Consider the following 27,235-nt stretch of genomic DNA (forward strand, 5'->3'; position numbering starts at 1 on the left):
CCACTGCAGGGAAGCATTGGCCACAAAGCGTGCAACTGACTCAGATGCGGGAGAATTTACCAGCAGTGGCCCTGAAGTTCATTCCCACTTTGGGTTGTCAAAATTCCAGGAGTCGAGTGGGGAAGGGGGGAAACTTGGATTTGCCAAGAAGCTACAGCATCAGTGCTCAGGAGGTTCCATCCCACCCAGGGAAGAATGAGTGCCAGTTACCAGTGCAGAGCGATGTGGAACCCCCCTTCATTATGAGGTCCTCCTAGCAGGCACTACTAGGCCTCGTGGTCCTGGGGCTGTCAGCCGGCTCCCCATCCAGGAGCCCCTCCCGCCCTCAGCCCTGGGGCTTTCATTTCTCCCCTCGTCCTTGGAAAATATTCAAGTATACAGAAGTGCAGAAAGACTCTGGGAATGGGACTGGAATAATCAGAAGAATCATCAAGGCTGTCTCCAGCCTGGTGAGAAGGGAGGCAGGAGAAATTCACTGAGCACTTACTGTGTGCTGGAACCAGCCAGAGGCAGAAGTTTGACACCACAAGGAGAGGCCAGGCCTCCCCTGGAAAGGCTGCTTCGTGACCGGCGGTGGCCTGGCCTCCTCGGAGCTGCCGACTGGCTGCTGTTCAGATCATCTGCGGTCTCCAGCCCCAGCTGTGTCCTGGAGCTCAGCATTGCTCAGCAGTTTTGGGCATGTCCTGTGTTACCATCCCCCTCTGCTCCCCACTCAGGCGGTTCAAGCCTCCACCGCAGCCTCCTGATGCTTAGCAAACAGCTCCCTCCTGGGCTCTGAGAAGAGGAGCCATTGTGCCGCTCCCTGCCAGCCTCCTCTACTTCTTATTCCTCTGCCTTCTGTAGGCCCCCAGTCCAGAGGCACAGCTGGTCACCCCTTCCTGACTGAGGTCCCCCTTGGCTCCTCCCCCACCTCCCCTGCCACTCACCGGCCTGCTTTTCCCCTCATGCAGATCCTCCACGCCTCTGTGGGTGCCCATTCCTGCTCCTGACCCCCAACTACTTATTCTAGAAATGAGAAATATGGACTGTCTGCACCATCACTCCCCTTCCTCCCATAGCAGTCTGACTTTTCCCTACCACTGTGCTGAAGAGAGTTTGACCCACACCTCTAGAAGGCTTTGGGTTCCTGTCACCCTGGCCTCCTGTACCTTTGTCTCTCTGCAGGGTCTGCTATTCTTGGTTCCTCCTTTCTTGGTCCGCAGGACCCCAGCTCAGGCCTGCCACGCCCACCACCATGCCTGACCCTGTCTGTTCACCTGGGTGTCCTCCACTGGAGGGTGTGTTCCTCATCCTGTACCTAGCATGGCACCTGGCACATTGGAGATGCTGAATAAATGTTTAATGAACTAAGCCTACCAAATACAGAGAGACCCACAGAAAGTTTACTCTCATGTTGTACCAGGGATTGAGATGCTAAGCTACACCCCCAGCCCTGTTCTATTTTTTATTTGGAAACAGGGTCTTGCTAAGTTGCTGAGAGCCTGGCTAACCTGTCTCAGCCTCCCAAGCACTGCCATTACAGGCATGCAGCATCATGCTCAGCTCCACAGAAAGTTTCAGATGTCTCACTCTGCAGAAAAAAATATTTGCAAGGATGCCCATTTGTACTGAATGGTGTGGGGCAAGATAGGGAAATGAGGTTTTGTGCCATTGCATTTAGGGGAGTTGTGAAGAGTGAATAGAAGGAGTAGAACCACGATCCAGCTTTGTGGAGAGAGCTCCCCACCATGCCCTTACCACTGGAGAGCCAGAGCTCAGGTGGAGGCTTCCTATGATAATGGGCCATTCTATCACCAGCTTTACTTAGGGCCCTTGACTCTTTCCTTCTTTCTTCCTTTCTTTCTTTCTTTCTTTCTTTCTTTCTTTCTTTTCATTCCTTCTTTCTTTTCCTTTCTTTTCTTTTCTTTCTATCTTTCTATCTTTTATCCAGCCCAGAGCCCAGCTTAGGATGGAGGCAGGAAGGACAGAGCCTTCCTCCTTGTGGCGGCATCCATTGGCTGGAACAGGGTCTTTGATTCAGACAGATCTGGGCCCACATTCTAGTTTGGCTACTGTGTGACCTCAAGCAAGTCACTTAGCCTTGTTATGCCTCAATTTCTCACTATAAAATGAGGATAACAGTTGTCCCAAACATTTAACCTGCTGCAAAGAGTGAATGAGAAAACACAGCATATTTGGCACAAACTCAGCACTCAGTAATGACCGTTATTGGTACACCGCCATGCTCCAATCCCTGAGCAAAGAATACATACAGGTGGCACTCAGGCATTGCTCCTGATGGATTGTCTCTCTTCTCCTCCCTTCCTACCAGGTATTCGTCAACTGCAGCTCATCCTATTCAAGGTGGCCCTGATACTGGGAGTGGAAATCCATGTGAATGTGGAGTTCGTGAAGGTTCTAGAGCCTCCTGAAGATCAAGAAAATCAAAGTACAGTATAGTTTTCCTTTCCTATCCCAAAGTTCAGAATTACAAACTGGAAGTCATATTTACAGCGGGTGTTTCTGCAAGTTATTTTTACTGGGAGCTGTTTGGCACACTTCTGTCTGAGGACAGCTTACCTTTTTTGGCCATTGCTATTGCTTTGGGTTTGTTCTTCAGTTCCTGGAGGACTTGTTATTAAACCATTAAACCTGTCATGTGAGCCAGGTGTGGTAGAACATGCCTGTCATCCCAGTGCTTGGAGGTTGAAGGAGGATTGCAGGTTCTAGGCCAGCTTCAGGAACTTAGCAAGACTTTGTTTCAAAATAAAAAAATAAAAAGGGCTAGGAGTGTAGTTCAAAGGTAGAATGCCTCTGGGTTCAATTCCTAGTTCTAAAAAACCCAAAACCAAACAAAAGATTTTGTCATTTGGTCACCCTGCCCCGCGGAGATAATACTTTGACAGGTAAGTTCTAAGTGGCAGGAAAGAAGACATAGTTTTTTGGCTTGGTAAATTTTATTGACTTGTACTACAAGCTGTGTGTGTGAGCTCACACATATATAGATGTACCTGTCATGCCCACAGAATATTTCGGAACCCAAGAAATAAAGTGAGCCTTCTAGAACAACTACAAAATAAAACTTCAAGGTATCTAGGAAGAGCATAATGTTTTTAACCATACTAAAGTTTAACTTATAAACCATAAAATTGAGCCATATAGATATGTCCAATTTAGTAATATTTCTTTTCCTCCTTTAAATGTGTTTAGTTAGATTGGGATCTTCCAGACTCCCATGGTCAGAGTTTGCTCAGGAAGCCTCTGCACCCTTCTTACTGTCAAAACCTTCTGCCTACAAGGCTCGGAGTTTTGAGTCAGTTTGGTATTGCAGACCTCATGCCTTCTTGCTGAGGGCACACCTCCCTTTTTTCATCTGCCAGCATATTCAGGAATTTAGGGGAGGCGTTTATTGGGTTTTGTAGCAGACTAGACTTTTGTCATCTGGCACTCAGAGACTTTTGTCCTCTTAGCCATTACCTCTAATGGGCGTGCAATGCTAATTTGAAGGACCAGCCAAAGTTTCACCTGAAAATGCTTTCTTTTACAAAAAGCAGTGTGCCTTACAATAGAACATTTTGAGCAAGAAATAGAAGATCAAACTGGTTTTGTGACACATGGCACATCCTCTGGGGTCTGTTTAACAATGAGAAGGAACTGGGTGATTTGGGCGGACATGGTAGAATCTGCTGAGAAAAATACAGTGCATGGGAGGCTAGTTTGAGAATCACCAGGAATAGATTTCCAGTGTGGGCCAGTGAGCCAGGCACGGAGTTGGCACTGCTGGTCGAGTTTTTCCTGGGTTGAACTGATACTGGAGCCAGAGAACGTCAGATAGAGCCTGGAGGTGGGCCATCCAGGCCTTTCCTCTGCATGTGCTGCCTGCACCTTGTCCAATTCTCATGGCTGACATAGAATACTACCACTCTCTCCTTCCTCCTCCCCCTGACAACTCATCTCCCTTTCTGTCCTGGTAGAAATTGGCTGGCGGGCAGAATTCCTCCCCGCAGACCACGCCCTGTCGGAGTTTGAATTTGATGTCATTATTGGTGCCGATGGCCGCAGGAACACCCTAGAAGGTGAGAACATTTCTTCTTGGGGTGGAACAGGGGGAAGGACCTGGAGAAGGGTGGGCACTATGGCAGGTGCCAAAGCTGGAGGAGGGTCTTGAAAGAAGGGGAGACTAACCTGACCTACCCGAGGCAAAGAGGCCCTGCCCCCTGGGGGTCTGGACATGGAAGACAGACACTTCATTCTCTCTGGACCTTGTTTTTTTTCAATGGTAAATGTGGGTAGCAGAACGCTCTCAGAGCATTATGGTGCAGGCTGGAGAAGGACTAGTATGTTAAAATGCTTTATAAGGTACAGTGCCATGGGAAAAGCCAACACTCATTTATTGAGCCCCGTTGATATGCAAGCCAAGGTGCTGAGCACTCTCATACTTACCTCATCTAAGGTAAACACTTCAAGCTACTAATGGTATTTGTCCATGTCCAAGTACACTACTAATGGAAGGAGGGGCCTCTCTTTTTAGAACTCTTAATCACACCTACCCCTGGGGAGTTAGATCAGCTCTGCCAGACTGCCTGGGTACTAAACCTCACTTCTCTGGGTCCTATAGCTGGAAGCAGAGTGTGTTTTCTTGAGATGAGATACAGGCAGGTTGAGAAAGAAACCCCATAACCCCATTGCCAAGAGACATGCTGGTCACCTCTACCCCAACCCAAGATTTATTTATTTTTATTCTTATTCTTTTGTGATGCTGAGGATTGAGCCCAGGGGAATTTTACCTCCAAACTATACTCACAGCCCTTTATATTTTTCATTTTGAAACAAAGTCTCCCTAGGTTGCTAAGGATCTTGCTAAGTTGCTGCAGGCTGGCCTCTAACCTGAGATTCTCCTGTCTTTGGACTCCAAAGCACAGGGATCACAGGCATGCACCACTATGCCAGATCAGCCCCCAGACTAACTAATCCACAAGTTGTACTGATTTATGCTAGAGGTATTAGTTTGAAACCATAGGTTGTAAACAGTATGGCCCAATGGTACCTCTTAAACTAGGGAGAGTTCTCTTTTCGGTCTTGCCCCTCAAGGCCACAAGCTATAGATGTCTGACCAGGAGGCACCTTCTCTAAGGACAGTCCTGAAATAAGGCTGATCTCACATAATTCAGGATGTCTGGTCCTTCCTGCTCAGCCCTTTCCCATCCTCTCCACTCCCCCTCTTTCATCACTTTTATACCCGTGTCCCCACAATCAATAACCAATATTTAACAAGGCATTTTTAAGCTTCAAATCTGGATGTTTCACTCTTAGAATCTGTGGAGTCATTTAGGTGTTTGTTAAAAGTCTGAATATTTGAAAACCCAGAATCCACAGTCAACTTTAGTATAGTTTGCCATTTCATGACCATAAAAAGAAGGGTGGGGTAAATAGAGTCATGTGAGCAAATTGGGTAGACTAAACTAGAGCAAAGTTTCACACTATTGTAGCTGTTGACCTTTGGGTTCCATTATTCTTCACTTGGGACTGTCATTCTTTGTCAGGGATGTTTAGTAGCACCCATCTCCTCTACCTTGTAGATTCTAGTAGCACCCCAGTTGTGACAACCAGAAATGTTTCCACACACTGTCACATATAACCTGGGGGAATAAAATCACCCCCATTTAAGAAACACTGGACTGGAGAATAATGGGCATTTCTGTTCCTTTGACTAAGTTCTAATGGAGAACAACTTCAAGGAGGGGTACTATATAGAAACCCAAGGTTCGAGTCAAAGGAATTTTGGACAGAGAAGATTGTGAATCAGCATAAAGCCAGAGTACGTAGTAAGCAGATGTGCAGGGAATTCAAAGGTGGCTTCAGGGAAAGGTTATGTCTGGCAGGTCTGTAGCTGTATGACTGGTGCTGCTATAATAGAAAGGCTGCCAGCCAGTCGTGGTGGCTCATGCTTGTAATCCCAGCATTTGGGAGGCTGAGACCAGAGGATCGAGGTTTGAGGACAGCCTCAGCTACTTAGGCCCTCTGCAATTTAGTGAGAACTTGTTTCAAAATAAAGAATAAAAAATAGGGGAGGGGGTGTAGCTCAGAGGTCGAATGCCCCTGGGTTTTATCCCCAGACTTGGAGAGAGGGGTGGGGAGAGAGAAAGGCTGCTATAATAGAAAGACTGCTGCTATAAGAAAAAGACTGAGGCTGGGTAATTTATTAAGAATAGAGGTGTTTGGGCTCATGGTTCTGGAGGTGAGAAGTCCAAGAGTACTGTACCAAGTTCTGTGAGGGCATTCTTGCTCCATTATAACATGGCCGAGGGCATCAGCTGGTGAGACAGAAGAAGCTTGCCGGAGAGTTCACTTTTAGAACAAAGCCACTCTTGAGATGGCCCATTAATCCATTTTTGAGAACAGAGCCCTTATGATCCAACTGCCTCCCAAAGGCCGCCTTTTCAAGTGCCATTAATATATAAATTTGGGAGCTGGGCATGGTGGCACAAACCTATAATTCCAGAACATGGGAGGATGAAACAGGAGGCTCACAGGCTTAAGGCCAGCCTGAGCAACTTAGTGAGACTATCAGCAGCCTAGTAAGGCCTTGTTTCAAAATAAAATATAGCTGGGCGTGGTGGCGCACACTTGTAATCCCAGCATTTGGGAGGCTGAGACAGGAGGATCAGGGTTTGTGGACAGCCTTAGCTACTTAGTGAGGCCCTTTGAAACTCAGTGAAACCCTGTTTCAAAATAAAGAATAAAAAAAATATAAGCCTGGGGGTGTAGCTCAGTCCCAGTCCCACACAAATAATTAATTAATTAATTAATTAATTTGAAGATTAAGTTTCCAACACATGAATAAGCATTCTTAGAAGGGAGAGGGGAAGGAGAATCAGTACAGTAGGAAAAATCAGATGCTAAGAAAAAGTAGGCTTAGGAGAAGATGCTCCATTGAAATGTGACCACCTGCTGGAATCCCCTACATCACAACTTTTTATGTAAACCATTAAAAACTAAGAACTGATGATAAACTCTAATGTTCAACTGCACAGTAGGGTGATTGTAGTTAACAATATGTAATATATATTTCAAAATGGCCAAAAGAGGGGACTTTTGAGTGGTCTTACCCTAAAGAAATGATGAATGTTTGAAGCCAGGAATAATGTGTTAACTACCCAGATTTAATTATTGCTTATTATATAATGTATCAAAGTACCCCTCAGTCATAATTAACTAGTCTACACATTGTACTGATTTATACTGGTGGTACTAGTTTGAAACCATGGGTTAAAAGCAACATGGTATCTCTTAGATAAAGGAAAGTTCTGCTTTTTGAGCTTGACCCTTCAAGGACCACATTGTTCTCCAAAAACATGGTTCTTTGTATACCATAAATGTGTATAATTATGTGTCGATTAAAAAATTAAGTTAAAAAATAGGTCCAATGAATTAGAGTACTGGATTAATTATAAGTTAGAATACCATTCATTCACTATACAGTTATTAGACATGTTTTAAGTTCCATTCCCTGGGAGTTCAGACATTAGTTTCCTGGGGCTGTCCTAACAAAATGCCACAAACTTAAATGAGAGAAATGTACTGCCTCATAATTCTGAGGACTGGAAGTCCACACTTCACCAGGGTTTGTTCCTTCTGAAGGCTGTGGGAAGAATGGGCTCCAGAGCCCTCCTGGATTCCTGTGTTTGCTGCCCTCTCTGACATTTTTGGGCTTGCAGGAACACGACTCCATCTCAGCCTCCATTTTCACAGGGCAGTCTCCCTCTGCACAGCTCTGTGTTCGACGTCCTCCCATATATAAGGACATCAGTCATATGGGAATAAGAGTCTGTTTCAGTCAGCATTCTTACTGTGTGACCCAAAATACCTGATGACCACACTTGGAGGAAGATTTATTCCCTCACAGTTCTGAAGATTTCAGTGGTTTCAATCCAGGTCATGTCTGCAGAATTCAGGGCATGGTGGAGTGCAGCAGAGAGAGCACAGGCTGAGGGACACTGCTCTCACCTCATAGAGGCTTCAAGGAGAGAGAGGGAGAGGGAGAGAAAGTGGGGGGGCAAGGGAAGGAGGGGCATGTACATAGTTCCAAGATAACACTCCAGGGACCCCTCCTCAGCAACCATGTCTCACCTCCTACATGGATGCCTTATCTTCAACTTGAGGCCTAGGGGACATTTTTAAATCCAAACCATAACAAAGTCTTTCTCTAGAATAGCCTCAACTTAACTAATTACATCTACAATGACCCTGTTTCCACATAAAATCACATACAGAGGTACCACGAGTTAGAACACCAGTGTGTGAATTTCAGATTGGGGAGATACAGTACAACCCATACCAATAAAGAGACAAAAAAGGACATTTGTTAAAATCTCTGTCCTGTAGAAATTCAAATAACCCTACGTTTCAAAAGAAAAAAATATGAAAAATTCTAGCAAAGTAGTTTGGATGGTAAGTTCCAGGGCCTGCAGCCCCATGATAGTGTGTAGCAACACACCCAGCACCTGTAGAAAAGGTGAGCCCCATGACTGCCCCCTGGAGAGGACTACTTGTCACTTGTCGTCCTACAGATTTTAGAGAAGGACAGAGTCTCACTGTCTTTGAAAGTCTCTGCTGACACGTTTCCTCCAGAGAACAAACCTGACGTGTCTGCCCACTTCTACCGTCTAGAGGCACACAGTCCTGGTTCCTCTGGCCTGCAGGCACCAAGACTAGCTTTCTCAGTCATGTTGTTCAACGTTCACATCCAATCCAGAAGACTGACCCCGTTGTCCCCTCCCTCACACAGGGTTCAGAAGAAAAGAATTTCGCGGGAAGCTGGCGATCGCCATCACTGCCAACTTCATCAACAGAAATAGCACCGCAGAGGCCAAGGTGGAAGAGATTAGTGGTGTGGCCTTCATCTTCAACCAGAAATTTTTTCAGGACCTAAAAGAAGAAACAGGTGAGACCCTTCACCTTTCTCCAAACTGGGCTCTTGTCTGCAATTTCTAAGATTGTACAGCAGGGCATGCCGGCTTCCTAGGTTCCTGAGATTCAGTCTGAGATGTCTCCTTGTGATAGTAAATGGAAAGTGTGACTCTTGAATGTCATGGATATTTTACATAAAAATAGGTAACATATAGAACAAATAAATAAGAACTTAGTAGATTTATTTACTTGGTAGACAACTGCTGAGTGTTTATTATATGCCAGTGTTTAGTATTATTATAGGTACAAAGTCCAGGTTGATCCCTCTTGAAGTATCTCCCTGTTCTGAAGGGACCCTCATATGTAGAGCAGTAGGTGTTATGCCTGAGGTCAATGTGAGAGAAAGGAGCATTCTGGGAGCCTGACAAGTGCTACCGAAGAAACCTAGGTGCATCTGTGCAGCACACCAGCTGCCCTCTCATGAGTAGTGATCAGGGATGCCCATCACCAGCCACAGCTGTCACCCACCCATGGGGCTGGAGGTTAGAAAGTACTGATTAGCTCAGCAAAAATTTATTGAATACCAACTGTACAAGTCAGATGCTGTCTTGGGGCCTGAGCTAGACCAGTGAAGGAGACATAATCCCTCTCTCCTGAGACTTACATGCTATAAAGTGTGTACGTTTGTGCAATCAAATGAATTCCAGTCTTTTTTCTTTTTTTTTCTTTTATTTCTTTTATTTATTTTGTGGTATAGGGATGGAACCCAGGGGCATTCTACTTCCAAGCTACACCCCCAGTTCTATTTTTTTAAATTCTTTATTTTGAAACTGGGTCTCACTGAGTTGCAAAGGGCCTCACTAAGTAGCTGAGGCTGTCCGTGAACTGCGATCCTCTGGTCTCAGCCTCCTGAATGCTGGGATTACAAGTGTGCACCACCATATCCGGTATTGTTTCTTTTTAACCTGAATAAAAATTTATATTTTTCCTTGAAAACACAGTAGAATAATAATGTTAAATAAAATCTTTCTACTAAAAGTAAATCATCTACCATCTGGTCATCTAGCACAGCCGCAATCTTTTGTGGTCATAAAATACTATATGTTCACTTTTTCAGTAATTTTCTGTTTGCAGATTTACTTTTTACATGTTCTGTCTCTCTCTAATCATAACACACATATTCTTTGCTATTCTGCTTTTAATACTCAACATCACATCTTAAATTTTGTTCAGATTTTTCATTTTCTCATTCCACATCACTTTTTTTTTCTTTTCTTTTCTTTTGGCTATGTACTGGGGATTGAACCCAGGCTGTATACTGGGAATTTGACTTCCAAGCTATACCCCAGCCCTTTTTAGTTTTTATTTTGAAACAGGATCCTACTAAATTGATGAGGTTGGTCTTGAACCTGTGATACTCCCAAGTACTGTTATTACAGATATGTGCCACCATGGCCAGCTTCAACATCACATTTTAAACATAGTTTTCCTGGTTGTCGGTGGGGGGGGGGGGCTGCAATAAATGTCATTGCCTAAGCTTTAAACCAGAGATTAGCACACTAACTAGCCACATGTTTTTCTGTTGCTTTTGAGCAAAGAATGGTGTGTGTGTGTGTGTGTGTGTGTGTGTGTGTGTGTGTGTGTGTGTTTTACTGGAGATTGAACATAAGAGCATTTTACCTCTGAGCTACACCCTCAGCCCCCTTTTTTATTTTTTATTTTGAAACAGGGTCTCATTAGGTTGTGGAGGGCCTAAGTGGCTGAAGCTGGCTGTGAACTTGCAATACTCATGTCTCAGCCTCCCAAGCATTTGGGTTATAGGAATGTACCACCACACTTGACTTGGTTTTTGATTTTTTAAGGGCAAAGAAAAAACCAAAAGAATAATATTTGGGAATGCATGAAAATTATATGAATTTCAAATTTCAGTGCCTATAATAAAGGTTGGTTATAGCACAGCCACACCCATTTATTTATGTTGCTATCAATGGCTGATTCCACCATGAGCACTTAAGACAGGGCCGCTAGGCCAAAATGTTTACTCTCTGGTCCTTTGCAACAAACAAAACCTGTTGACCTCTGTTTTAGACCTTTTATTAATTTACTGTCAAAGATAATGTTATTTCTATTGACTTGTTTCTTTAAGCTTGTTTTCTAGGAATAGGATTAGTTGTTGAGCCAGACAATGCCTCTTGCTGGCCACAGGGATATGTGCCCATAGCATGACATTTCAGTTTCTCCACCGTTGCATTATTTGGAGGGTTTGGGTATTTTTTTGTTTTTTGTTTGTTTGTAGTACTAGGATTAAATCCAAGGCTGTTCTTCTATTAAGCTACATTCCTAGCCCTTTTCATTTTTTGTATTTTGAGACAGAGTCTCAGTAAGTTTTCAAGGTTGGCCTTGAACTTGTGATCTTCCTGCTTCATCCACCTGAGTAATTGAAATTACAGGTGTGCACCAACATGCCAAATTTATTGAGTTTTAATATTTCCTTCCAGCCTATTATATCCTTTAAAATTCTCCAGTCCTTCCTTTCCCTCTAAAGCCAAGAAAATAAATATTTGAACCACCAAATATAAATTATGACAGGACATTGAATGTGTTTTTCCAAATGTTTTAGTGAATTTCCTTTAAACTTTGCTGTGGTTGTCACCTTCGGCCATTGTTTTAGGACAATGCCCTCACAATGTGACAGCGATATATTTCCTCTGGTTCTCCTGGGAGCCCTCTGTGTTGATGGATGTTTCCTATTTATCTGTAGTAAAGGTGTTCCTATGGTTACCCAGCATGCCCCATGTGGAATGCCAGTGGGGTCACCATGGGTCTGTTCCTTCCTGTCCCTTCATAGAAGCTAAGCCGGTGGTTCATACATCAGCATCACCAGAGAGCTTGTTAAGGCATGGGGTGCAGGCTCTATTCCTGATGCAGTAGGTCTGGAGTAGGCTGCTGATAATTTGCATTTCCAGTAAGTTCTCGGGTAGTATTGATGCTGTTGGCTGAGATGACCCTTTGCAAACCACTGAACCCAGCTCTGACCTCACAGCCTGATTTTAAATTCAGAAACCTAGTGTGTAAAATGTTTTACAGTGGTGGGAAGTGCAAAACCACGTGGCCCGGGTCTCTAACTTGAGTAGTTCCTACTGCACCTGCCTTTTCACACACAAGCAGGCCAGTGGTAGAAATACCCTTTAGCATGGCCTTCAGAGAATTTTCACAGCTTTCTGCAGCTTTGGCCACATGGAGGAGGACAGAGCCGGGCAGGACTGGGAGCCATTCGGGCTTAGGCTCAAATCCTGGCTGTGTCATTTTTAAATTCCCTACCCACAGCCAGATCCAACACTTTCTGTAATACTTTAACCCCTTTCTGCTGCTCTACAACCCCTATGGACATGGTGAATTTTAAAAGAAGCATTGTATTTCTGAGACTACCAAAGCCAGCTGCTTTGATTTGGGTAACATGTGGACTTCTCTTTTCTCTCTCTCAGCCTTCTATACATCTTAAACACTATTTTACACAAAAGCTCTCTAGATAAATGAGACTGGAAATGAGGCCAAGTTCAGTCTCCTGGTGCGCAGCTGGCACAGGGGGAGTAAACCTGGGTCCCAATGCTTCTCTTTCCAGGGATCGATCTTGAGAACATCGTCTACTACAAGGATTGTACCCACTATTTTGTCATGACTGCCAAGAAGCAGAGCCTGCTCGACAAAGGTGTCATTATTAACGTACGTACCTCTTGCCTTGGGATTCCTCACCAGGCTCTTCCTTTGTGACCTGGGCTGGTGGCATCAGCAGATGTGGGACAAGAAATTATTGTCCTGCCAAAAAATGAGCAAAGGGAGGAAACAGAGGGGCCACTCCTCCCATGCCTTCCTTGTCCTGTGTCACGGGTGCTAGCTAAAGAAGCCTGTGCCTGTATGTGGAAAGATGCCCCTACAGAGGCACGTGGGTGCAAGCCCTTCACCCAGGATTAATGTGGACCAGTGTGGTCTTTGCCTTCCCCGAGTCGCATCAGCCTCTCCCCTTTCCTGAAAGGGCACATGTCACTTGGAGACAGATGGCAGCTCCTTGTCCTGGTAGAACATAGAGGTGCTTTGTCATCTGCACTCTGTCCTTCCATCATGGTATGGGAGAGCCAGATGGCAGTCATACAGTCAGAAAGACTCGAGATGCAGCTTGGATCTGCCACATAGTAACTCAGGATTGTGTCAAGCTATTTATTTTTATGAACCTCAGTCTTTATGTCTACAAAATAGGAATAATGATTTTTGTCCAAAAGAGTTCTTAAGAGGAACAAACACACACACACACACACACACACACACACACACACACACACACACACACACCTCTACATACACAGTGCCCCTGGCATGGTACCTGGCATGTGGTGGACATATAGATTCCCCCTGGTAACATCTCAGCCTTTTTCGGACACCTGCTCTTAAGTCCTGCTGGCTTCCTGACTTCTGCTTTGTGGTTCTTCAAACTAAGTATAAACAGGGAGCAGGGTTAGAAGAGCCATGGAAAGTGGTCCTAAGATCAGCAGCCCCCTCCATCAAGTTTTGGCCCTTCTGGAGCCCCTCTCCTCCCCGTTGCTGATACTGAGATAAGCACTGTACAGCCCTTGTTGGCCTGCTCCCCAGGGGCCGGGCTGCAGCCCAGCCAGCGTGGTGACCATTCATTGCTGCTTGTCAGAACAATGTGCCTATCTTCTTGCCAGCCTGAGCTGGCAGCTGGCGGGTGGCATTAGTAACCCAGCTCTCCCCAGGGCCCTATCCACACCAGCTCAGGGCTGTGCACAGGGGCTGGGCTAAGCTGGCTCAGCACACCCTCAGAGTTGCAGGCCTGGGCTTCAACAGCTGGCACCCTGCCATGAACTGGTCAGCCTGGAGAGGCAACATCTTCATCTTCCCTGTGCCTTGCAGGCCCCTTCCTGAGGCTGCCTCCCCTGCCTACAGCTAAGTGTGTGGACAGTGCAGGACCACTCTGGATACAGAGGTGCAAGGCCAGTGGGCGCCTTTGCAGAAGAGGGCCAGGCAGTCAGGCAGTGGAACCTGGGTTTTGCGTTCCACTGGCTGAATGCTCTGGCCTCCTAAGATGCTATTGTCACCTGCAGGTCGCCCCAGGGCATTTGTCCAGGTAATATGTTACTCATGGTGACTCAATTCCTTGGCTATTGTCACACAGCCCCTCCATGTTCCCATCTTGGGCTCTCTGTCATGGCACAGGGCAGCGAGAGTTACTTGCTCTGCCCCCATGGTGACATGGGGAGCTGGACATGGACCCCAGGCCTGCGGTCACCTCAGTAAGGCCTCTCCCCACCCCCACAGAGGCTTCCTGAGCTGGTGCCAAAGGGCGTCAGGAACCCGACAGGCGCTCTCCTCTGGAAGGAGGCTGTGGGCTGTACACGGATCAGGAGCGATGGCTTGAGTGTTCCGGTGAGCAGCATGCTCTGGAGCATCTACCTCGCCTATCTACCCCAAGACACTTAGATTTATTTTCTTCTCTCACCCCCCAGAGGAATGACAAGTCTTTTTGTTGTCCTCTCCCTGTATGGGTCAGCATCTTCCTATAGGCACTGAAGAGACTGAGTAAATATTTGTTGAATGACTAGCTGGCCTCCACAGAGGCCAATGACCATGGCCTCTAGAAACAGAAATCAGAAAGGAAACCAACAGTAATTCCATCCTGACACCAAGACCTGACAAAGGACTCTTGGGCCAGTGCTAGGAGAAATTTAGGGGTTGTAGTCTGGATTTGGAAATATTAGAATTCCCGGAAAAAGGCATCTAAAATCATGACCCTTCAGAAAATGGAGACTGGAGGCCGCTCTGGGTGCAGCTGAGGCTGTGCCTTTTGAGACCATGTAAACACTCTTGATGGTGCCTTGGTGGGTCCAGGCTGCACTTCACCATACACTGCCTTTTGTGCCAACATGAATGGCTGGGGACAAGTGTTCCCATCCACTGAGCACTGCCTATGCGCCAGGCATGGCGCTGGAGATTTCATGTGTACGGTCTCACTCCATCTTCGCATGGCTCCACACAGTAGGTGTTGTTATTCTCATTTTACAAACAGGAGATTGGAGACTCAAAACTAAATTAAGCATCTTGCCCAAATGTCTAGTCAGTGACAGCAGAGGTGGAAGTGGACCCACTGTGCTTGTTCACCACCAGCCTGTGTGCATCTCACGCCCTGGTCCTCCAGACTTTTGCTTTTATCTTTGGGAATGGTGGCCTTTTAGTTTCTTTGCCAGGTGAACAGCAGATTGGGCCCTGGAGATAGTCTAAACTTTCTTTCTTTCTTCATCCTCTGATATTTGTGGCTCATCACCAGGATGCTTGGATTCCCTAGTGCTTAAGTTCAGAGTACTCCAGCCCTGAGCAGGAAAGTAGAACAATGAATGCTTTAAGAGCAAAGCCTGAGCAGCCCTTAGCCTCTCAGGATAACGGGCAACTGATTCTGGAAAGAAAGTTGGAGAGTGATGTTAAATATCCATTATCTTTTCTTTTTTCTAATCTTCTTTGGCCACCAAACACAGCATATCTGGACCACATTAGCTTAGTGTAATCCATTATTAAATCACACCTACTGGCTCACCCCTCTGTCTTTTAATTGTATTGAGAGTTATCACAAGAACCAGCCATGTGAAAATGTGTTTCTTGTTTACTGAGAGACCATTATCAAGAACACTGCTCATTACAACTCTCAGAGTTCTCTGTCAAAATTCCTATGTGAACAGATCTTGTAGAATTTAGTGCCAGCAAGAAAAAAAGAATTGCCTCTCCTGAGGAATTGCTATGCTTCCTTCTTTCTGATAAGGAAACCTCTGTAACATATCACATTTCCCCTTTGCCTTGGGTGCCAGGAAGCTCGAAGCCAAATGTGATGCTTAATCACAACTGTGTTATCCCTCACAGCTGGCGGATTTGCTTCCTCTTTATTCCCTCAGCTCTGATTTCTAGTTTTGTTTTGATTAGCTCCACAGTGCAGACCCATTCCAAGGCTTTTTGCGTAAAGCAGGTATGAATACTGCCCTGTAGAGGGACAGGTTGCCGTACCATGTTTGCTCTTTCTCAGGACTACATCGATACGGAGATGCTGCTGTGTGCAGAGAACGTGAACCAGGACAACCTCCTCTCCTATGCCCGGGAAGCTGCAGACTTTGCCACCAATTACCAGCTGCCATCCTTAGACTTTGCCATGAACCACTACGGGCAGCCCGATGTGGCCATGTTCGACTTCACCTCCATGTATGCATCAGAGAACGCAGCCCTGGTGCGCGAGCGTCAGGGACACCAGCTGCTCGTGGCCCTGGTGGGCGACAGCTTGGTCGAGGTAATGTCTGCATGTGGACCCCTCATCCCTGCTACAAGACAGATCCCTGCTTTTATCTTCAGCTGGCAGTATCTGCTGTCATGTCTCCCAGGGAAGGACAGGCTGTCAGCCAGTGAGCAGGCTCTGCCAAGGCTAGCCTGGTGCCGAGACGGCTCTTCCACCAAGTTCTGAGAAACCTGCTGGCCTGGGTAGCTAGGAGGGCTTTCTTACTTCCAGCTTCTTCTGGCATGACTTCTTAATTGGAGTACAAGATTAAGTTGCACTAGTCTTGACCATAAAGCCAACCTTCTTAGCACATGTACATCCTGAGCTGGGCTGAGACTTCTTCCCCATGGGGACAGCCTTTCAGTGTGGGGATCTTATAGGGCACAAGACAGGTTTAGGGGACCCAAAGTCTGGTTGTCCATCTACGGCTTCCTTGCTCAAGCCTGCAAGTATAGGACCCTTAGATAAAATGAATGTTTGCAGAGAGATACAATTTTATCTTAATATAAGCACTGATCAAACAATTTGAAGAGTCAAATTCCAAACCATACTTCAGTGCTTGTGGACAAGTTAGACTCAGCCTGTCTGGCTCAGTTCTTGCTCTCTATTGTGCTTGGACTCTCCCCGCCCCAGTTCCTTGGTCTAGCACCTGGCTTCCTCACCGCTGTCTCATCTCCCTCTCCAACCTGCTCCCTTACTCCTGCCCTGCTCTGTGATGTACCCAAACTATATGGGCTCTTCTTTCATCAGGCTCCAACATTTTCCAGCCACTGAGCCTTGCCCACACTATTCTCCATGGATCAAGATTAACATCCTATCCGCTCTAAAATTGGCATAAATGTACCTCCCCCTTGTATTGTGATAACCAAGGGGTGCTCTGCAACTTAACTGCACCCCCAGATCTTTTTGTTTTCTGTTTTGAAACAGGGTCTTGCTAAGTTGCCCAGACTGACCCAAACCTACCATCCTCCTATGTCAGCCTCCCAGGAGGCATTCCTGATTTCTGTCTCCCCTTCTGTTTTGCCAGCCTTGTGCCCTGGCACCTTCACATATGACTTTGTGCTATAGCTGCTGATGCTAGTAGTGACCTACTGTGGACACAGGGTTCTTGCCCTGTTACCTCTGGATCCTGCCATTGTTACCTGCTTAGACTGATACTCAGAGAGTTATGGGTGTAATGGAATGTAAGCGGAAGTCCTTAGAACCAACCAGAATTTTGCCTGTGTTCTTTTCTAGCCATTTTGGCCCATGGGCACAGGCTGTGCACGTGGCTTCCTGGCTGCTTTTGACACGGCGTGGATGGTGAAGAGTTGGGACCAGGGCACCCCTCCCCTGGAGCTTCTGGCTGAAAGGTGAGGCTTGACACAAGAGCTCCTGGATGGAGCCAGGTGGGTCAAAGGCTCAGGGTGGAGTTGGCGTGACACTGGCTGCACTAGGGCCTCTGTTTTCAGCTCATCTGCTTTCCCACATGTGGCCTGACTTGATCATCAGGGTCTCCAAAGGACTTTCTCCATCATGATCCACCTCTTTCAGCAATTCCTCTAGTGCCCACGGTCTTAGATCCTGGTACTGAAGATAAATTCTTATCTATGGTAGCCCTGAGATTGGGGGTCTCCAACATTGCTCATTTGCCCAGCACCCAGAGAGATTTATATGATGGAGTCTTCAAAGGATAGCAGCAAACATTCTACCAGACCTCTTTCATGGCTGAGATCCTAGGCTTTCTCCCAGACCCCTGATGTGGGCAATGTGACCATGGCAGCTAGTGGCCTGGGAGAAGTCAGGACTGGCCGGAACACCAGCCACAGATGGTCCTGAGTGCAGAGGCCTGTGGCCATGAGAGCCACAGGAGCGCAGGAGGCAGTGTGACTGAGTGGCAGTAACACCCAAACCACAGGTCGCCATGGCGCCAGCCCTGCTTCCTTCCCTTCTTCCCAGGGAGGAGGCCAGCATCTCTGCCTCCCAGAAGCCCCTTCCTCTTGGCCCCTTTGGACCTCCCTACACTTTGCATATCTCAGAGCCATGGGTGCTGGGCATGTCATTAGAGGGGTACACACACATCCAGAGGCCCTGGGACAAGGCGTTGGGGAAGAGAAAAGCAATCCCTGACCTCGGGGCCCTGTCTCCCTCCAGAGAAAGTCTTTACCGGCTGTTGCCTCAAACAACCCCAGAGAACATCAACAAGAATTTTGAGCAGTACACGTTGGACCCAGGGACACGGTACCCAAACCTCAACTCACACTGTGTCAGGCCCCATCAGGTAAGTCCATTCCTGGGCCCTGGCTGGGTCACTCTGCACTGGGCAGAGGGAAGGGGAGAGTCTCATAAAATCTCAGCACAGTCCTGGGTCTGAGGCCAACAATGCCTCTTAGCCCAAGTGTGGGGCCAGATCTTCTCCCCAGAGAAACAGGAGTTCAATATAGATGGCTTTCTTTCAAGGTGGAGAGAACAGGAAGACATAGAGTGTGTATATATGTACATATGTACATATATATTGTACATAATATTGCATATGTACATATATTTGCATGTATTAATTTGTCACTATGCATATGCAATGCTGATCCTATTTCTCCAAATAATCTATTGGCCAAATATCCTCCCTTACTTCCCACCCACAGTTTCAGAGTCCATTTTCCTCCCTTTCCCCCCTCACACACACCACCCCATTGATTCAGAGTCACCCAACCACCCCACCTCTTCAATCAATAGAACCGAGAATGGTGTGAATTTTTTAAATTATCTAACTAGATATATTTACTCTCAGTTCCCCCGCACTTGGGTGAACACGTAAGGTTTGTTGCAGGGTTTCCTTTCTCAAGGTCCCTGCCATCCAGCAATGGGGGTAAGCAGGCAGGTGAGCTACAGGGGCCAGCGACTGGGATCTGGGAAGACCGGTGGGCAGGCATGTGCTCTCTCTACTCACAGGTAAAGCATCTATATGTCACCAAGGAGCTGGACCGCTACCCTCTCGAGAGACTAGGCTCGGTGCGGAGGTCCGTCAGCCTCTCCAGGAGGGGTAAGCGGCCCTGGCTAGGTGGCTGGGATGGGCTCTGTGGGGAGGGGCCTGCAGCCAGCCTGGCTCTGCCCCTGTTACCTGTGTGACCTCGGGCAGGTACCTTTCCTCTCTGTTCATCAACTCCCTCATCATGGTGACCAAGAGCAGGACACTTGTAGGTAGGATCATTGTGAAGATTAAAAGGTTATTAAGTTTGAGTGCTTAGCATGGGAAAATGAACTGTGGGATCGTTCCACAGAACTTGCCTTATTTTCTCCTTGTTTCCTATATGGGGGATCTGGTCTCTCCAACTGGACAACAGGCTCCTGGGCTTGGCTGTTTGATCTTCCTGGGCCTGGCACAGCATAGTACATTTTCTGGCATGCTCAATGGCAGGGGACATGCTGACTCAATGAACAGATCCCCCAGCATCCAACTCCCCTCAGAGCACCGTCCTGCCTGAGACACCTGGCTGCCTCTGCCTGTCCTCACCCTGCGCTTCTCTTTCATTAGGCAAACCCAGCCTCCTCCTTCCCTCCCTCCATGCACCACACCTCACTGAAAATACACTGTTTACTGTAATAAGCCATTTTACTGTTGTGCAAACATGGCAGGGATTTCCAGATTCTTTGCCACTACATGGCCGGGTTTTCCTGGAATGGCTTCTTCGGTCTGATGAATTCCCAGACACTCTTCAAGAGCCAGCTCAAATGCACACCCTGTGGTGATCGCCTCTCCCTGGCCAGCTCGAGGCCAACCTACCCGCATGTTTCACACTGCTATGCTTCTGCTACCGCTACACGGCTCCTGCCATTGCAGCACACCATCGTCCCTGCTGGAGGAGCAGGCTGTTGGCAGGGTCTGTGCTCCAGCGCCCGGCTGGAGCCTCTGCTGGAGGTCAGCATGCTTCCCATCCCAGCATCCTGCCCCCAGCACAGTCTCGATCAGGCCCCCTGGCCGTGCCTGTGCTCAGCCCCTCTCCTTGCTGCTCTTGGTCCTCTTGGTCCCTAGTCCTGGCAGCAGTGGAAAGTGATGCCTCCAGCCTCATCACCTCTTCTCTTCACCCTGCAGAGTCAGATGTTCGGCCCAGCAAGCTCTTAACCTGGTGCCAGCAGCAGACCGAAGGCTACCAGCATGTCAACGTCACTGACTTGACCACGTCTTGGCGCAGCGGTCTGGCCCTGTGTGCCATCATCCATCGCTTCCGGCCAGAGCTGATGTGAGTCCGGGGCCTGGGCTGGACCCCAGAGACCTAGGATACCAGGGTCACTCTACTGGATGCAGACTCCCCACTACCTGGTTCAATTTTTTTCTCTCTGCATGTTTTTTATTTGAATTTTTTCTTAGAATTGCTCTTTTACCTTTGCACTGACTGCTGTCAGCAGAGGGTGGCTTTGCATCCCTGATATGTGAGGGGAAATGTCGTCCCCAGCTCAGTGGCTGCATTCTCACTACCACCCTAGGCCCCATCCCAAGGGCCACACTTTGGCAATCATCTGAGCATTTGCACCTTGGCACCCTACCCTCAGGAGGAAGTAGGGGCAAGATAAGCTCTGGAGACCAGTATTGGAGGTTTATAGCCAAGAGAAGTGCATTGGACACCCAGGTCCATTAGCTGGTTGCCACTGGGAAGCTCCTGCTTCTCTGGACTTTATGTTCTCCATCTATACATTCAGAATAAAGGAATGGTTCTTGGGAAGATGAGGTTACATTGCAAAGACACTTTTTGATGTCCAAAGCAAGGGTGTGTGTGTGTGTGTGTGTGTGTGTGTGTGTGCGTGTGCGTGTGTGTGTACTGATCTGGGAATTAAACCCAGGGGCACTCTATCACTGAGCTATAGCCCCAGTCCTTCTAACTTTTTGTTTTTAAATGGTCTCACTAAGTTTCTGAGGCTGTCTGAGGATGAATTTGTAATCCTCCTGTCTCTGCCTCCCGAGTACTGGGATTACAGAGATGAGCCACCACGCCTGGCCGAGATTCATCTGTAGTGACACTGACAGCAGCATGGCCTCACACCCATGTGCAAATCTGTCAAAAAAGACTGGTGGAAACCTACTAAGGTCATCAGTTGGCACCTTTAGATAGCAAGGTTGCCATGTGAAAGGAGGGGGAGTCTCACATTTTACTTTATATGACATATATAACTTGATTTTTTAAAAGGAGTCCAGGTTGCTTTTGTAATTAAAACATGAAAGCTTAAAGGAAATGATTAAAAGTAAAGGAGCTGATAGATTTTCCATTTTCTGATGGTTTGAGCCCAGGCCCAACACATGACCGTGACCCATGTTTGCTCTGTCCCTCCCTTGGTGTGTGGGGGTGACATCCCCTGGGGAGGTGGGTAGGGCTGGGGTCACTGCACCTACCTATCTGAGTGTCAGCCCATGGCGCTCTTCACAGGCTAAGCATGGTCTGCTTGGTCCACCTCTCCCCCAACTTCTCCACCTTCTAATCGATTCTCCAGCAACTTCGACTCTCTGAACGAAGACGATGCTGTGAAGAACAACCAACTGGCATTCGATGTGGCCGAGCGTGAGTTTGGGATCCCTCCAGTGACCACGGGCAAAGAGATGGCGTCAGCCCAGGAGCCTGACAAGCTCAGCATGGTCATGTACCTCTCCAAGTTCTACGAACTCTTCCGGGGCTCCCCACTGAGGCCTGTGGGTAAGCAGCTACACGGGGGCTCTGCCCAGCCCCTCGGGCCTCTCTGTCCTTCCAGTCCCAGTATGCCTCCCCCTAACACTGGTGTGTTCTACTCAGGAGCTGTCTGATGTTTTCTCTTTGACTGGGGACAAATAGGGGTCACCCCCTCCCAGGCCCTGTGTGTGTGTGGGTCTGTGCAAGAAATAGCACCTAGGGTTCCCTGCTCCTGCCCCATATCTCTCTCTCTCTCTCTGTCTCTGTCTCTCTCTGTCTCTCTCTTTCTGTCTCTCTCTCTCTCTCTTACACACACACACACACACACACACACACACACACTCTGCTCAGACCATTTACATATTTAGTCCAGCATGCGAGAACTCTGTTAGAGGGACCTCAGTGTGACACACCCCCATCACACCACACCTCCTGGGCCCATGATCTAAATCTCAGTTGTGCTTTTTTCCCCCTCCAACAGATTCTTGGCGTAAAAACTATGGAGAAAATACTGACCTGGGCTTGGCCAAATCCTCCATTTCTAATAACTATCTCAACCTCACGTTTCCAAGAAAGAGGACTCCGCGAGTAAGTTTTGGCCTGGTTTTTGTTTTCTTTCTATTTGCACGTGGACAGGGTAAGAGGAAGGAGAATTTCATGCCCGCGTTCTGTTTATGCTGATAAATTGCACAGATCAAGCACTCGCGGAAGATGTGCATAAATCTCGGGTTTGTAACTGTTTCTGGAAGTTCTCCCTGGCACTGCACAGCTAGTGTCAATAACTTTGTAGTTATAGAGCACAGAGAATAAGACCTGCTGGTGAATACTTTTAAAAAAGTAAAAACCAATTAGCAACGCAGAGCCTCCTGTGGGGTGGAGTGAGACAATTTCTGACATGTCCAGCAGTTTAGACCAATGGCCACGATGACGGCCAAAGTATGCGGTGTTGCTGCTATATTTGTGCATCTGTTCCTTTAATTTTATTGTTTTCAGCCATTCAACAAACATTTATTCAGCCCTACTCTATGCTAATGTTAGGGCTGTAGCTTTTCTTTGTTCATGATGAGAGGAGCAAATATACAGAAGTGAATAACATATGGTCCTTGGTTTAAGGCACACAAAAGAGGTTTCCACACTTTCTCGACTTATAGCACTTAGTGCCTGTGTAATTTTTTCAGTGTCTCTAAGATCAAAAGAAATGACTAATAGTTCTGTTTATCAAGTAGATAAGTCCAAATAACTTAATCGGAGTACTTTTCCAGGTTTCTGATAGATATCACCATATGTTTCTAAATATTTTAAAGTATCCTGCAGCCCCTCTGTGAGTTTACTATGACACCATGGGGTTCCTTGGTACACAGTTTGGGAACCACAGGCCTAATACGCAACTATGGTTTTATTTGAATGATAGCATCTCAATGGGAGATATAATACCGATCTCCTTGCTTCTTATGTTCATTTTACAGACAGAAATAGAGGCCCAGTAGGCTGGGTGAGCTGCTTAAGGTCACATTCTAGTTCTGATGCTTCTTTGCTTTGCTTTGCCCCAAGTGCCTCAGCCTTTCACCTCATTTGCTCATTCATTAAGAGGCACCCATCCTGAATCTAGCTTAGGACATGCAGAAGTGGCCTGAGGCTTGACTTCAAGTCTAGCTGGGGAGATAAGACGCCAGGAAGATATGGGAGAATCCAAGACCCAAGTCAGAACCTCTGGGAACAAGAGAATCTAAGGAGCAGCAGAAGGGCCTGGAAAGGAGCCGAGGAAGGGATGGTCAGGAGGACAGGGAGGGAGTCATCAAGCCCAGGGAGGAGGGTGCTTCTATAAGACGGGCCCAGGCAAAGCTGGGCAGAGAGAGGACAGGATTTGGAAGTGTTGGGGCAGAAGACACGTGTCAGAGGTCCAGGACTGGAATGAGGAGTTTATGGGATGTCCATGGGAACAGAGGAGAGAAGAAGGATCATGGAGAATGGGGCAGAGCGAGGCTGCTGGCTGGGGCAGGGCTGTGTTTGGAAGAACCCTGCCTGTAGCTCGCCAGCCCCTTCAGCAGGCTGCAGGCCGCTGCATGTCTCTGAACCTCCCGAGGTCCTTCCTGCCCGGTTCCACCAGGTCCTCCGCCCAGGGCGCAGCGGAGCCGCCCAGCCTTTCCTCCCCTCCGTCATGGGAGCAGTGGTCACTTTTTCCACCAAGGACTGGGCTCCCCACTCTCAGGAATGCCACAGCTGCCGTTTGGCTAACTCGAGGAGCCTCGTGCCTCTGCCCCTTCTGGCTCTAGGAAGGGATGAGCTTGTGGGCTGAGCTGGGGAGGAGAGGTGTGGGGTCTGCTTTCTGGGCTTCTCAGCACAGCCTGGAACCATGCGCTGCACCTGCCCTCTGTGCCTGGGCTGCCCTGACTCGGAGCTCTCTGTGAGAGCTGTCCTCTGAGCCAGAGCTGTCCTCAAGAGACCAGCTGTGAGCTCCTGCCCAGCCAATATTCCCTGGAAGCCCAAGGACCCCTGCCTCAGGCTGCTTTGTAGCTAGCAAGCCAGAACAATCCTTCTGGAAGCCCCTGATCAAGCAGCAGCCCTCTCCACGCTCCAGCTTCTCCCACAGAGGGACTGTAAACCTTCCACCTACCACACCTTTGTTTGCAGAGTGAGCGAATTGAGCTGCCAGCCAACATGACCAGAAGGCTGAAGTCACAGCCAAGGCCTCCAAGGCTGCGGGGGCCTCCTTCCACTTCCTCTGACTCTGCTGGGAGACTCTGGGGGAGCTTGGGGCCCTGCCGAGCCCAGCCCTGGGCAGCATATCTCTTGGCTGCCCATCCTGAGAGGAGCCAAGATCCACAGATCGGATCCTTCCCACTGGTGCACTTAATGTCTGAAACTTGCCCCACTCTTCGGGTAGGTGGAGCATTTGGTTATGAAAGCGTGTGCTGCTGTGGGCTTTATTTGCCCTCTCTTCCTTAGGACCCAGGGAATATTTCTTCTGGGTGGGCAGGTGGGCTGGTAAGTCCAACAGGTCACTCTTGTACTTTGGTCATCACTGAAACATCCCAGCATACACAGGAGCTCCTTCTCCTTATTCTACCACATGTTGTCTTACATCTAGATACATTTTTGGCCAGGGGACCTATTTGCAATCATCTTGGGCCTTAACACTTCCCATAAGCAAAGATGCTGAGTCCATCCCAGTCTGTACTTGCACAGACATATGTCAACACCCAAGAGTCCAAAAACCACACACACTGTCTGTGTACATAAAGGCTCCACCACAGTTATACCAAGCAGCCCTCAGGGCCCGAGCTCATGAGCCCATGCAGAATGAGACCCAAGCTAGGTCATGTCTGCATGATTCTATGCCGTCATCCCCCTACCCAGTGTGAGTACATAGAAGTACATCTGTACATAGCCCCAACCTGCCCAGCTTCCAGAAGAGCATCCTGATGAGGGAGTTGGGCAGCTTGTGCACGTTCATTAACAATGCAGCATCTGACCCTGAAGATGGTCTACGTTCCCCACCAAGCCAGTCTTAAGAATCTCTCTCCCTCCTGGTTGGTATTAAATTCTTCTCTCTTCCCTAATCTTCCTGATCACATCCAAATCCCTGCAAGGCTTATCAACTTAAGCAAAATAAAAGGGATTTTCTTCATCAACGACCTTATTTTCTTTTAGGAAGAGTGGCTTTTTTATCCCACCATGAGTGATAACCCACTGGGTTGATTATCTCTGAAGGCTGGACAGTTCATGCCTAAGAAAAGAAGAGCTTAGGAGTTATATTTTCCTCTTAAAAAGCCTTTGGTCCACTTCTCTAAGTCTGCCTGTGGTCCTGGTTAGCATTTAAAGACTTTTTACAAACATGGACAATTCCTGGTATCTCCAGGGCTCTGGTCACCATGAAGGTGACACCTGAGCATACATCCCTGGACTCTGTCATTCCTATACTTACTCTCTCTCTCTCTCTCTCTCTCTCTCTCTCTCTCTCTCTCTCTCTCTCTGACACATACACACACCACCACCACCACCACATCATACCATACACCACACACTCAGACTACCTCTTTGTACTCTGTACTCTTCTAGACTTACCACACATGGGTGATGCCTATATTTATGGCCACTACAGTCCTTCTGCACATTGCTGCACATTACACTATACATATACTCAAGGTACCTGGGTTTGTCTCCTTCTAGGACCGCTCCTTGAGTGACAATGCAACAAAAGTTGCCACCTGCCCTGGAAAGCCCATCCCAGAAGTCAAGCAGGTAGCCCCAGGATTCCTCCAACCCTGGCCCCTCATAGAGTGGTGTTCTCACAGCATGACTTTCTCCTATCCCCACGCCTGGCCTGAGTGGGCCAAGTGTCCTTTCTACTCTTCTTCCTGATCCTCCTGCATAGACACTTTCCAAAGAACCAAAGGTTAAAAGTGTCTCTTCCATCCATTTCCCCATCCATCCACCTATCCACTCAGCAAATGTTTCATGTTGAGTCCTCATATCCATGCTGGATGCTTACTTTCTAGAGGGACTTACAAAGCTCCTACCAATCCCCTTCCCCATCTTCTCTCACAGAACCCTCCACCCAGCAGCCAAAGCTCCTACTAGGTTTCTTGTCCTTCTTGTTTTAGACATTTGAGGAAGGCTTATAAGAGGCAGGACTGCCAGCTTCCAAGGCTGGGCAAGTTCAGGCCCTCCAGTGGCCCTCCAGGCATCTGTGGTTTGCAGTCCACTGCCCAGGCAGCTCGTTCTGCTCTCCTCTACCGCCAGAGCCTGGAATTCTGAGCAAATTTACAGATCGGAAATGCAATTTGAGGCCAGGCAGAAAAATCTGAGGGTTAACTATATATTTAACATATTGTTATATATAGTATAACATATATGATGAGATATCACACGTTGCTGTAAAGATGACGTGGGCAAGTACATGCTGTGGACGTGGCACTGGGGAAGGGCTTTCTTTCCTTTAGGAATGCTGAGTAAATGAAGATGCTTGTCTTCTAGAAAGATGAACAAAATTATTTGGACACTTAGTTCTGTCCTGCAACCATGGTTGATGAGCACTTGACAGCACACAAGCCTATTCATATATATCTCAATTGTTTCTCATGTTAGCATTTTGAGGAAGTCTGGGATGTAGTCTCCTCTCAGTGTGATAGGTGAGGAAACTTGGGAGGTGGGAGGATTCAATTTTGGTAAGTCATACAGATGGTGAGCGTCAAAAGCCAGAACCTTGAATTCAGATGTTTAAAACCTTATTGCTAGCCTGGCGCGGTGGTGCACACTTGTAATCCCAGTGCTTGAGAGGCTGAGATTGGAGGTTCGCACAGGTTCAAAGCCAGCCTCAGCTACGTAGTGGGGCTCTTAGAAACTCAGTGAGAACCTGTTTCCAAATAAATCATAAAAAATAGGGCTG

At 47.5% G+C, this 27,235-nt stretch overlaps 1 protein-coding gene across 3 annotated transcripts in view; it reads left to right on the forward strand.

Moving 5' to 3' along the window:
• Positions 1-27,235, forward strand: part of LOC308270953 (F-actin-monooxygenase MICAL2) — a gene marked incomplete at both ends in the record, with an annotated part of 94,638 nt that overhangs the window by 36,929 nt on the left and 30,474 nt on the right. For all 3 annotated transcript variants that reach the window (XM_080707093.1, XM_080707094.1, XM_080707095.1), the window contains 11 exons: positions 2,312-2,428; positions 3,954-4,055; positions 8,768-8,923; positions 12,512-12,612; positions 15,971-16,228; positions 17,450-17,565; positions 18,347-18,473; positions 19,142-19,232; positions 20,283-20,430; positions 21,674-21,873; positions 22,328-22,434. In XM_080707093.1, the coding sequence (XP_080563219.1) occupies positions 2,312-2,428; positions 3,954-4,055; positions 8,768-8,923; positions 12,512-12,612; positions 15,971-16,228; positions 17,450-17,565; positions 18,347-18,473; positions 19,142-19,232; positions 20,283-20,430; positions 21,674-21,873; positions 22,328-22,434 (1,523 nt within the window). The remainder of the gene's footprint in view (positions 1-2,311; positions 2,429-3,953; positions 4,056-8,767; positions 8,924-12,511; positions 12,613-15,970; positions 16,229-17,449; positions 17,566-18,346; positions 18,474-19,141; positions 19,233-20,282; positions 20,431-21,673; positions 21,874-22,327; positions 22,435-27,235) is intronic.

Source organism: Muscardinus avellanarius, assembly GCF_963383645.1.
Source record: "Muscardinus avellanarius genome assembly, chromosome: 1".
In the NCBI taxonomy this organism is placed as follows: domain Eukaryota; kingdom Metazoa; phylum Chordata; class Mammalia; order Rodentia; family Gliridae; genus Muscardinus; species Muscardinus avellanarius.